Source organism: Octopus bimaculoides, chromosome 15 (genome assembly GCF_046866305.1).
Source record: "Octopus bimaculoides isolate indiv1 chromosome 15, ASM4686630v1, whole genome shotgun sequence".
Lineage (NCBI taxonomy): Eukaryota > Metazoa > Mollusca > Cephalopoda > Octopoda > Octopodidae > Octopus > Octopus bimaculoides.
In genome coordinates, this window is record NC_142942.1 from 44,186,940 (window position 1) to 44,201,380 (window position 14,441).

General features: G+C 32.6%; 1 protein-coding gene across 3 annotated transcripts in view; it reads left to right on the forward strand.

Moving 5' to 3' along the window:
• LOC106880835 (RYamide receptor) overlaps positions 1 to 11,745 on the forward strand; it is a 437,431-nt gene extending 425,686 nt beyond the window's left edge. For all 3 annotated transcript variants that reach the window (XM_052973294.2, XM_052973297.2, XM_052973296.2), the window contains one exon: positions 10,893 to 11,745. In XM_052973294.2, the coding sequence (XP_052829254.1) occupies positions 10,893 to 11,294 (402 nt within the window). In that variant the 3' untranslated portion in view covers positions 11,295 to 11,745. The remainder of the gene's footprint in view (positions 1 to 10,892) is intronic.
• Positions 11,746 to 14,441: the final 2,696 nt, after the last annotated feature.

The following is a 14,441-nucleotide window of genomic DNA, read 5'->3' on the forward strand; positions in this document are numbered from 1 at the left end:
CTATAGTAGAAGACACTTGCCCAAGGTGCCACGCAGTGGGAATGGACCCGAAGCCATGTGATTGGTAAGCAAGCTAATTACCACACGGCCACTATTCACACGAATTTATGTCTGCATGTGAATATACTCTGTATCTCGTCACATAAATTTTTCCAATGTTACAGTAATCCATAAATATACAAATACCATCATATTTACTACTTATATATACATGTTTGCGTATTTATTAGTATGTAAATATATATGTATTGCGATAGACACAGCCCTAGCAAATTATTGAAACCTTGTGAAAACAAAACAACTGTATTTGTTTCGAACTAAATCGTGTAATATTTCTCTCATTAAGAAATATTTCATTGCTGTTTCAGTCGATAGTAAGAAACACAACCACACACACACACACACACACACACACACACACACATACATTCGTAGTACGTACATAAATGCATACATACACATACATACTTCCATGTGGACATACGTACATACATGTGTACATATATACATGCATACACATATATATATACACGCACGCACACACATACACTCACACACACATACACACACATATATATATATATATATATATTATATATATGTATGTATGTATTGTATATCCATACATTTTCCCCTGATAGACGGTGAGATGTTCTGTAGTTGTTGATGCTAATGAATACGTTCGTCTTGTTGGCCTTATAATAATTACATATAAGAAATAATATACCCGCAAAACAATATTAAGTTTCTATTTTTATGAAATAAGACGGAATGAAGATAATTACTGTTTAGAATAAATCATGATAACATCAGACAAACAATAAATCAATCAGATAAGAATTGGCCTTCTATCGAATATTATACATTTGTTATTGCATTTTGGTTCTATTTATTGATCATCGAGTGAAGATTTCTTTGAATAATTAATTTTACAGAAATTGTTATGCTATAAACATATTCCTTCGGTTTTGTTTATTTTCTCATTATTTCTCTTTAAATCTTCACTTCACATCTTTTTGCCTTCATATTTGCTTGATACATTCATCACCATCTTGGTAGTTGACCAGGCGCTGGAACATAAAGTGACGCTATAGCCAATACTTTATCATAGGTGCATATTCGATTATAATTCTTGCAAAGCAAGACAGAAGCTGTTCCAGGTAATACGAAATAATGGCTGATGCTGGCTGGTTTAGATAATTTTTGGACTTTATAGAGCTTGTTAATCCATATCGTGTATACAGCATACTTATGTATTTATTGATCTAACCGTTTGAACTGTTCCTTTACAGAATATATTCTCCGTCAGGAAATGTGTTTAATGTTGCCATTAAAAAAATTACTGTCACTAAAAGCGAAATTGCTATTAGTTGCCTGTGTTTCTTGCCTCTTCTGAAACAACTCTACACATATAGAGTAATCATCATAGGATGACGACAATTGTTGCCCGCAGATAAGGATAACGTGCATTTTGCTCTATTGCATGCTAAAAACTCAATTCCAGAATGTAGAACACGTAAAAATGCCTGCTTGATTGAAAGTTAAGGCTCATATTTTTCCAGATGTATTGCTGTAGGCATGCGTTTCTTTGTTAATGATAGAAACTAATGTTACATGTTAATGTGCTTACCAATGTACATTATTTCCGAACAAAATTTACAGATTTACTGATTTACGAATGGACGACAAAAAATGAATACACCAACCCCCAATACGACTGCATCACAAGATTTTGTCCATAAGGTCTTTTGAGGGTCTATTGGATATCCTACCATTTTTACAAGTCATAAATATGTTATTATTCTCATTAGCAGATCCTCAATGTGATCGACAGGCCCAGAAACACTAATATTTGCAGCATAGATTACTCGTGTTATTTTGTTTTACGAGATTCAACCGAAGTCAAAGACTTGCTTTTGTTTAATAATGCTAAGACAAATACTGCTATCACTATAAAATTTCTTGAAAATGATGACTACGTTTTGTTATTTTTCCATATTGTTCTTTTTACCTCCTATAGAGTCAATCTTCACTGGTGTCTCCGGTCCGTAACATACTATGCATGTATGAATATTTAAATTTTCTGTGTGTTTGCTTCAATGACAAAGAGCCAATCAATTTATATTCATGCCAGTAGCACTATAGGAAAATATATGATGAACTGGAATAACAACAGGAATGCTGCACATTAGAGACAGTCTAATAAATGACATGAGAGTATGAAAAACACACACTTAGGTATCCATAACCAAAACTAGGTCTAGCGAAGATCCAGATTATGCAGAACATGACACTACAATGGACTACAAATATATTACAGAGTGTACGAGAACTAAAACACATACAAACCGTACAACATTTGCGACTGTCGAGAATTACACATATATTGTGTAGAGTACTTTCTATATCTATGAAATATATTACATTGACAGCAGACACTGTAAATACCGAAGACACAGAGAACTGCACTTTATTTGTGCACTCAGAGGATAAAATATAAATTCAGAATATTATAAAAAGACAAACAACAACAATCATGGGTATTGAAATAAATAACTAACAATATAAGTTAGTAGTAAGCAAGAAATAAAATGCGAGACCATTCTTTGGTCACTACTGCAGAGAGTAGAAAGATTATTGCACAGTATATGATAAATGTTCAAGGGATATCGGATAAACGGATTTCTAGAGATGGGAAGTATTGCAAAGCTTTTAATTGTAGTTCTATTTTGCCATGGGTGGCCTTGGCATAGCTACACGTACAATACCAAGAAACGCGGGAAATTATCAAACCAATGCAAATCATATTATATACCGGTGCCTTCGTAGTGAATAAAATTATAGCAATGACTCTTGACAAATTTCATTACCCAACCAGAATCAAATGACATAACGGGGTATCATATATGCAGTCCGTCCATCAACCGGTTAAAGACAGCTTTAATGTAGATGGATTAATCCAATTATACCTAGAAACAATAGCCGGGATTTTCGTCGCTGAATCAACTTTGGTTATAGCTCTAGTCGAGTTAAAAAGAAAACGATGACTAGAGCCATCGCTGCAATCGAATTATGACACTTCTCAGGTCATGGCAGTTTTGTATATTTTTACTTTATGGTGATGATAAATAAATATCATTATCTTCACCACTTCACAATATCATTTATTTCTACCTCAGATGGCATCCCATAAATGCGATGTCCTTTAATTGCCAACTCTTCTCTACTCCGGCTATGATATGTCTGAAATCATTTCCTCCCGTTATTTCATCTAAAGTTTAATTTCAAATACCAGCTGCCGTTACTAAATTTACATTCTGACAGCCGCGGTAATTGCATCAAAATGGTCGTCGACTGCAGCTACATGTGTGTATGTATATGTGTGGGGGAGGAGTGGTGAGTGTGTGTATGTATTTATGTGTGTGTATATATATATACGTATGTATATATATATATATATATATATATATATATATATATATATATATATATATATATATATATATATACGTATGTATATTTAGGTGTATATATATATATAGATATATATTTAAACACACACACAGACACACACACACACACACACACACACACACACAAACATATATATATATATATATATATATATATATATATATATTTGTATATATACATATATCTATACATACATATATATATGCATATATATATACAACAAATATATAAAAATGATAAATATATTATGTATTTATAATATAGATATAGAGATTGATATTATGAACATATATCTATATATCATATATATGTACATACGTATATGTATATATATGTATATATATATATATATATATGTGTGTGTGTGTGTGTGTGTGTGTGTGTGTGTGTGTGTGTGTATGTATAGTCACATATATCAATAAATACATACGTACATACATATAAACATACATACACACAACATATATACTCATACACACCACACACACGTTCACACACGTAAATATATATATATATATATATATATATATATATATATATATATATAATTATTAACAGAAGCCATAATAATACAGCGACTATTCTTCCCAAGTTAAACGAGGGTGTTCTGCTAGAATAAACGATACTACGGTTGTTACGAAGAGAGAACATCGGATATTCGCTGTTAATACAAAATATGGTCTTGTTTATAGCGTTAACTCTGCGACTAATACACGCTCCCACCGGCGCCGAGGCCAGTGTTTCATGTGACTTCGACATTACTTGTTAAATATAGCAGCCATGTATGCAATTATAGTACCAGAACAAATGCTAGTATCGCTATGAGAAAGTGGGCTTGTTAAAATCAATCGTCCGCCATTGACAAGGCCGATGCAGGTCGAAATCACGTTGTCTGGTAGACGCGGCTCTGAAGGCGGTGGGGCTATATCTCCCTGATATCAATATAAACCAGAGTGCAATTTGCACCAAGAGCCAATATGAGAGGTTCTCTCACGGTATAAAGCCACATTGTATTGTGTTCTAATAGAACATCCACGTTTAAGAGGGGATAAATAATTATGTATGTATATACATACCTATTTGTGTTCGTAGTTTAATAATACTACATATGCGTCTGCTTGTTTGTGTGTGTGTGTCTGTCTGTCTGTCTGTGTATGTTTGTACGTGCGTGCTAAAGTCAAAGTAGGTTTATTGTTGTATGTTGAATAATTCACGGTTGAATAATTACGTCATTACTTTATAAATTATGAGGAACGCCATTAAATATTTCCGGATGACAACCAAAATATGATGAAATTAAACTCAGTTTCGTTGCTTTCTTCTTTCCTTTCAATGAGACTATTTTACCTCTGGAAGTTGGTTATGAACACGATTCTAGATCTTATAAAGCACCCAACTCAGATTCTCTATTACTGGAATAAATACATTTATAATCAGAAACTGTTTCCTTTGCCAACAGACGTAATATTTTGTCCCAGACGTGATTCTCAGCCACACGTTTTCATAAACAAGCAGTAATATAATACTTTCCAAACATGACTGCTCATTTCTGAATAGTATTTCTGAATATATATATATGTGTGTGTGTATGCGTGTGTGTGTGTGTGTGTGTGTGTGTGTGTATGCATGTATATATGTATGTATCAGTATGTATATACATGTATATATACATATATGTATGTATATATATGTATATATATATGCATATATATACGTTTATATATATATATATATACATATATATATATGTATATATTATATATATATATATATATATGTATATATATATATATATATATATATATATACACATATATATATATATATATATATATATATATATACACATATATATATATATATATATATATATATATATACACATGTATATATATATATATATATATATACATATATATATATATATATATATACACATATATATATATATATATATATGCACATATATATATATATATATATATATATATATATATATATATACACATATATATATATATATATATATATATATATATATATATATATATATATATATATATATATATATATATATATATATATATACAGTGTGTTCAAATCGTCTCTCCGCAGTAAGTGTTTTATTGCAAACTACATATTTATAAGATGATATAAGACTACAAAAGAATATATTAGACTTCACAAGAGTTTTAAAAAATTTGGGAGAGATGTTAAAAGTATCGTTCTTCATTTTCCATACTTAAGTTGACTCTTCCATACATGTTTTGAAATACATCTTGGAGTGTCTGACGCGGTATGGACCGTGTGAATATTATGATTGCGCCTTTTAGCTGCATTAATGATTCTCAGGCGATTCTTGTACACTAATCCTTTACTTGCACCCCAGAAAAAAATGTATGACGCTGTTAAATCAGGTGATCTTGGTGGCCAACGTCCCTTTGAAATAATCCGTTCGCCGAAAAACACTTGAAGTAGCGCCATGGCGATGCGCGAAGTACGTATTGTAGCTCCATCTTGCTGAAATTATGCATTCTTAATTTCACTTTCAATGAGTCGACCTATAAATGGATAGACAATATTTGAGCAATATCTCTCGGTGTTGATGGTGTCTTCAAAACATATTGGTTCTAAAATTCGCTTTCTCAAAATTGCTCCAAATATCACTGCGGAGAAACGTTTTGAACACCCTGTGTGTGTGCTTGTGTGTGTGTGTGTGTGTGTGTGTGTGTGTGTGTGTGCGTGTATGTGTGTGTGTGTGTGTGCACGTGTGTGTGTCTGCGTTTGCTCCCCAACCATCGCCTGACAACGGATGCTGGTGTGTTTACGTCCCCGTAAGGTAGCGGTTCGGCAAAAGATCCCGATAGAACAAATACTAGGCTTAAAAAGAATAAGTCCCGGGGTCGATTTGCTCGACTAAAAGGCGGTTCTCCAGCATGGCCACAATCAAATGACTAAACAGGTAAAAGAGTAAAAAGTGTATATATATATATATATATATATATATATATATATATATATAGTTATATATGCGCGGTGATACATTCGATTAACAGTTCTTAAGGACGGTGCTCCAGCATGGCTGCAGGTCAATAACCTAAGCAAATGTAATATAAAGGTGAAATACATTGTGCAGAATGCTTACTGTCCAGGATCAGTTTTCTTTATTACTGAATGCTGGAGGTGTTTCAAAAATCTTGTGGGACATTCAAAGAAGGTCTAAATACGCACCGAGCTTACTGAAATAGATACAAGGTGGGATTAAATAGTAACCTCACTAATCATTAAATTCGTGTAGTATTATTTTTAAATGTCCATTAAATATGAAGATTCTTTTCATTGAAAGGAGTGAAACTCCAATCAATAGATATTTCCTAAAATAAACAGACTTAGTTCAAAACTAATTCCATAAATGTATGTTCTATATAATTATTGGCTTATTGCTGAAAGGACTACGATTTGGAGTTACTTTGAATTCAATCCATTTTCGTTGCCACGTAATCACATTGTACAAATCCGTTTTGACATTGCTAGATAATCTGATAGTGTTAGATTTGACAACAAATAACTTTATTGTCATAACAAATGGAACGGAAATAAAATGTTCATGATTAAGTTTACTAGTTTCGAAAACAAGATATAGAAATGATTTAAATAATGTTACTACGTTATTGCTCAAGTTAGAAATAACGAGACGGTCTAATACAAGATAAATCAAATGTGTGTGTATATATATATATATATATAAATGTGTTTGTGTGTGTGTGTGTGTCTGTGTGTAAATATAATATGAAACAATTATTCGGTGGCCATAATAAACCTCCGAGTATCGGATGTCGGGGCAGAAACCCACGCCGGTATCTCTTCAGTTATCAGGCCATCGAAAAAAATGCTATGAAAATGACCGTTAAACAGAGAGAAATTATTGTGTGATTGACCGTTATTAAGACAATTAGAGCTATTAGAATCACCGCTATGTAAGGGGAGCGAGTAAAGGTAAGGGAGTAAAAATGTCCATAGGAATCGCGTAAGCGCGCATGTCCATACAAACACATGCTTTTTTCCGTTATAACATTCAGGAAAATATATTTCTTTTAATGAAATTTTATATAAATACCTTTCAAACGGTATAAATTACGATTATAAAAAAAATTGTACTGGAACCTTTTCTGATAGGGTGGGGAGAAAAGTTTCGAAAACAGGATTTTGGGATCAGAAAAAGCAATTAAGTTGGAACTACCTCATTTTGACGGAGATTTCTCTCAACTTTTATTTCACCACAGCCTTCAAAACGATGGCGGAGACATCTTTTTTGCAAAATAGATTTTGAAACTTTTGAAAATTCTTCACCATCCCAGTCTGGACAGATTTTAACCAATTTCTTTTAATTTTGAAAACGATCAGAGGAGTCTTTCGGTAAAAAAAAAAAAAAAACGTAGATATTTTCAGAAGAAAAGGTGTACGCTTCAATGGAGATTTGGCTATTGTTTTAGCACATTCCAAACCAATTTCCGTTTTCACTCTCTCATGTATCAATGAGTGGGATGATGAATTAGGGGTTTCAAAACATTCTTTTAACTATTTTTTCATAAAACGATCTTCCCTGCCCACATGATTTCCAAGTCTGTGGTTTAAAACAAAAACGGAAAAATCCCCATCAAGACGGAGTAGTACTGACTTCTTTGGGCTTCCTGATCCGAAAGTTCGTTTTTCGAAACTTCTTTCCCCACAAATTTCTTTATAATCGTAATCTATAATGTTTGGAAGGTATTTATACAAAATTTCGTTAAATGATATCCATTTCTAGAAGTTGAGGCATCAAAGCTGGAAAGGTTACACATCTGTAGTCATGCCAGTCTAGTTTGTGCGTTTTCTTGAGTGAGTGCTTATCTGTAATTTAATACAGCCAAACCAGCGCACAACGCGAAAATACTCTCAAAGTAATATACGCCTGAAAGAAGAATACAAACGGAATAAAACCAATTGCGCGTAAATCGGACAACGGATTCCAGAGATAGGCGTGTTTGCGGTACCTTCATAAATAGCCAAAACGGTGCATAATGAGAAAATACTCCGGAAGTAACGTGACCCTGAAATGGAGGCATTTTACTATTAATTTTATGTTTACTTTATATAACAATTCCGTTTCCATTTTGTCGGAACTGTGCTCATATACCATAAATGCTGTTACTGGCGTTCATCCCGGAAATTTTATTTCTATTAGATGCTGTAAATAAACAATAAAATCTTAAACATGATCCTGTAGGTCAGACCTGTGATGACACGAGCAAATTGAAATATTTCACTGAATCATCACTAAAATAACTTTTATTTCAATGTAGTGCTGAAATCAGCTTCAACGCTTTATAACCTGAACCATCAGTGACCCAACGGCTGCAGTGTAGTCTAGTATATATGTACTTTATTAAGAAAGCTGCAAAAATCTCACACAAATTGTTACTCAGCGTTTCACGTTCCCGTTCGTCGGACAGTTTTGGGTGATGAAACTCAGTATAACAATTTTTGTGATATCTTCGCAGGTTTATTAATAAAGCATACTATTCTACCTCCGGTACTCGAGTACTATCTTCTCCACTTTGTTTCGCATTTATGTGCTTATTCTAGTGTGTGTATATATATATATATATATATATATATATATATATATATATATATGAAATTTTATTTGAACTAAACATAGTTAAAGGAATAGGTATCACAAATCGTCAGAAATATTACCGCCTATGGTAACTGTAATTCACTGTTGGTTTATAATATATAAGTGTGTGCTCGGGCGTCTGTTCTTTGTTTGCGCGCGCGCGCGCGTGTGTGCTTATTATCTTTTCTTAAATTATATGCCTGCCTATTTTTAAATTTATGTTCGCCTATTTTTAAATTTATCCAATGTTTTCTAGGGCATATTTCATTCGATTAATTTGATCTTTGATCCCCATTCAATATGTTATTCATGGATAGTTATAGTCTATAAGCTTCGGAGATAAGAATATGACCACCTTTCGATCGATGCTGTAAGAATCGGTAGCCATGTTTATATATCTTCTATAATGCTTACATATATCCTTTGGCACTGTGTTGACAGAGATCTCCGTTTACAGGCGCCTGGTATTTAAAATAAAATGTTAACGATATACAAATTAGTAGCCCCAGTTTTCCATAGCTATTATAATTCTCTAACATATGAATATATTCGCTGCCAGTTTGTCTGGTATTGATGAGCATCAAATAATATTCAAAAATTCATTAATATAGCTCATTTTTTCCAATCTAAGTAGAACCAGTTAAATTAGCCGAGTTCATTTATGTACATACTATACAGGTTACACATACATGAGTATTGTAAATATAAAAAAAGTGGTAGGGGGAGATTAACCTGGGATATTATAATCTTTCGCTTTTAACTAGCTATGGATAACGTAGCGTTGTTTAGTCACAGGTCAGCCCAGATAAGAATATATCTGATCTAAAAAACTCAGCATTAACCATCGTATATTTGTGAGACTAAATGTATTAAAGATTTCGTTCTAACGTCTCTGTCTATAACATGTTGAATTTTAACTTGACAATCACTAATGATTTACTGGTCAATTTCTTGTATTGAACGTATTTGTATAAGTATTCCTAAGTGTTTTTGCTTCGGTGTGCGTATCTAGTGATGACACCTGGTGTTTCTAAACATGATGATGTATCATGTTTACCGCCAAAAAAAAAAAATGTCTAACATTGAAGACATATTTCTATACGCGGAGTTTGAATGATTATATTGCATCTATTATTCCGGCTGTAACTAAGAATCTCTTAAAGATATGGAAAGACGTTATACGGAGCTCTTGGTAATATCACATAGAAAAAGCAGACAGCATTGTTAATCTCCATCCACTGTCCATCGACATTTTTGCTACCGTAGTGACTTTACTGCTTAGAGTATGGGGTTAACAATCGTAATCTTGAAGGCTCAGTTTCCTCACCAGGCGGCTAATGCTCTCTTTCATAAATGTACTTCATCTAACATTGTTTCAGTTACTCCGCTGTAGACGCGTAACAGCTGACTACTGATGCAGCCCTCTCTACTGCCATGTCACATATTCGACGTTCTGCTGCATTAGCAGTAGGAGTGCTGAGTGGGGTTCTTATGCTTACTCGCGGCTACTAGGCGTTTAGAAGAATTAATGAAAACGTGGTTCAAACTAACTGTTTACGTACACTTGCGAGCTGCGGCTAAGTTAATTATTGCATGGCTTTCTAATTCATGGAGGTCAGTAGTGTTTTTGCCATCCATACTGAACTTTTACCACATATATGATGTACAGTTAGCGTTGATTGTCCTTCATGCATCTAAAATAATAATGTTTATATTTTACCGGCAGATAGTTTCTAATTTGTTTTCTTCTCTTCAACAGATGGTGAAAATGATGATTGCCATGGTAGTAATATACGCCCTATCCTGGCTGCCGTTACATGCCATCACACTAATTGGTGATCAATATCCTGATATCTACTCTGAAGATTACATGAACATCGTTTGGATTGCGGCTCATTGGACAGCAATGAGTCATAGCTGTTACAACCCGATCGTCTATTTCAGTATGAATTCGAAATTTCGTGCTGGTTTCCTGCGGATTTTCAAGTGTTGCCCAAGGATGAAACAAGAGCAGCTGATTAACGAAAGCTCTAAGAGCTATTACCACGGAACAACTTGTAACACATCGGTGAATATGACTAGTACTCCCCACAAAAGAAACGTCATCACTAATTATTATGATAGAAACAATCATGAAAATATAGAAAGCTCCGTTGTTTAATGAGTATCAACAATATTAAATGCTATTTTGTTCCGTAAATTCTTGGCCTATATTCGTAGTCAGATTGCAATAATTAACTAATTATTTAATAATTTATAACTACTCACCTCATTCATTGTTTGCCAAATTATTTTTGTAGCTTCAAATCATCATTTCTCTTTTTAATGGGTGTTTTTTGTGTCTTTGTTATTCCTCTATATTTTTATCACTTTTCCTATATTTTTTAGTTCAATCATTGTGTAAGTTTAGGACAATAAATTTCAGATAACAGTAACCGGTTGATTAGATTAAGCGAATATAGAATTATGACATAATCAAGGCAGTTTCCAATACCAGCACACACATACATAAAGCCATACACATAGAAACATGTGTGTGTGTGTGTGTGTGTGTAGCAGGAGGAGGAGGAAACACACACACACACACACACACATATATATATATATATATATATATATATATATATATATATATATATATATATATATATATACATATATATATATGAATGTAGGAAGTATGAAGTATCACTTTATAAATAAATAATGATTAACTTTCAACTCCCCATTTTCTTTTCTTCTATTAATTGAATACCGATTACATATATAAGCATATATATATATATATATATATGTATATATATATATATATATATATATATATATATATATATATATATATATATATATATATATATGTATATGTATATGCTTATATATATATGTATATATACTAAGGTTTACAACTACATGGTTACTTGGCTTTTGTTGACTTCATATTTCATGACCAGATGTTACGATTCCCGTCTCCCAAGCGTATATATATTCGGCTGTGTCTTTTTGTGCATGTGCGTGTGCGCGTGTGTGCACGTTTGCATTTGCAGCACAAAGTGCTTCCATTCAAGGAATTCACTATGAGCCTACTTATCACACCATTAATTAAATTTGGAATTAATAATATAGGAATTACTAGTAAAACAGCTACCATATATCTCTGTTTGGACGTAGTCTACGCTGTCTACAAAATGAAAGACGGACTGATATTTGTGGCGACCTGTCTATACGTGTATGAAGTTTGAATTCTCAAATAGGGCAAATAAATATTATCTACGTATGTTAGATAGTTTGCTCAATTGTTCAAATCAGGGGTTTCTTTCAATCCCAACTCAGAGTTCCTTGTCCACTCTCTTTCAAATTATTTACGAGTTTCGAAATGACACAGTACAGATATGTTTCCTGATAGTTGACCCAACATATCTATATAGGCTTTTATCTCCCTATTGTTGTGTGCAATAATATTCTGCCAGGTTTTTAGCCAAGAAATACTGAACTCCAAGTGCAACTATGAAAATCATCATCTTTTCATAAATTTTCCGTTGCAAATAAAATATGAGGTATGCTGACGGACAAGCGGCATCATAGTGACACCATACCTGTAATATCATTCCCTAAAGAAATGGCTACTTAAAATTGTCCAGTCCACAGACACTTGCTGCACGTGAAGTAGAATATATAAATATATATGTATAAGGGAGAAAATATTTTCGTGGGGAAACACACGAGGTAGATATATAGAGAGAAAGAGATATATAAATAGTAATAGAAATACGCACACACCGAAACATGTATACATCTATATATATATATATATATATATATATATATATGTATGTATGTATGTATATATAATCATAAACGTTCATACATGTATACACAAACAAGCATTCGCATATTTACATTCATATAGAAATGTTTATGTGTATATATACATACATATGTGTGTTATGAGTATTCGGCTGTCGATCGTACATAATGTAGTGAGTTCAACTTTCGATGATGCATTGTGTCCTTGAGAAGGACACTTAATTTCAGGTTGCTTCAGTTCAACTAGCTACTCTTTGTAATTTATGCATATATGCATACATGTATATATATATATATGTGTGTGTGTGTGTGTGTGTGTGTGTGTGTGCATGCATACATATATATGTATATATGTATGAATATATATATATATATATACGTATGTACATATATGTATATATATATATATATATATATATATATATATATATATATATATATATATATATGTATGAATATGTCTATAAATGGATGTTTGTATACATGAATGTATGCATGTATGTATAGACGGGTGTTTAATACATGATCACGACATTTATTCGTTACATTTAAGGCTATAATAGAATTTCTTTAGCTGTTCACTGTTATGTCTTATTCGAAACATGTTTATCCAATACGTCCCTCGGTGGCCAATTAATTCTTTTAACTTTTTTTTACTTAAGGAACATCTTTAAATATCATTATCTATCCTTTTATATGTTGTGATAATTTTTTCCTTTTGCACACAATACGTTGAGATACGTTTATCTCGATGTAACAAAGTTTTACTTTGCAGTTTTTGTTAAGATATTGCTGTTTTGTATTTGCGTTTCATTTGTAAGATGTGTACATGTTTTGTTTGAATATCAGATACTGCGGTGCTTATTTGAAGACTACCCTGCCTACTTTCATGTTGTTCATTTAGCTTCTGTTGTTGATGTGTTAACTGGTGCCTCATTTTCGACAACGGTGCTTCTTTGCTTTTAGCTTTCCATAATTTCAACAATATTTTCTTCTTTGCATATCCATATAAATTACCATTTACAACCCACTCCACCTGAGATTACTCATTGTGTTTTTGTATGCATATTAAGACGACAGAGACTCGCTGTTGTCTATGGATATGTGTTGGTAATAGTTGTGTGGATTCTTTTATTGTAGCTTGCATTAGTTCTGAGATTCATTTTTGAAAGACTTCATTCAGCTGTAATTAAAATAATATAATTTTCTATGTGTGCCTCGGAAATACAGTCATATGAATATTTGTGTATATCCCTTACCATTCTCTCAGATTCTGTTTAAAAGAACAAAGTAATATGAGTGGATATTGAAGTATATTTTAAGTGTTATGATAATCGTTCTTCAGTTTGCTGCTGAGAATATCTCACCCACCACTAACCTTCTAGACATCTTTACATGTGACAGCAACAGTAACGAAAATAACAACAGTAACAACAATAACAACAACAACGCTATCAATGCCAACAATATAGCAAGCATTAATATTGCAGTTAGAGTTAACATC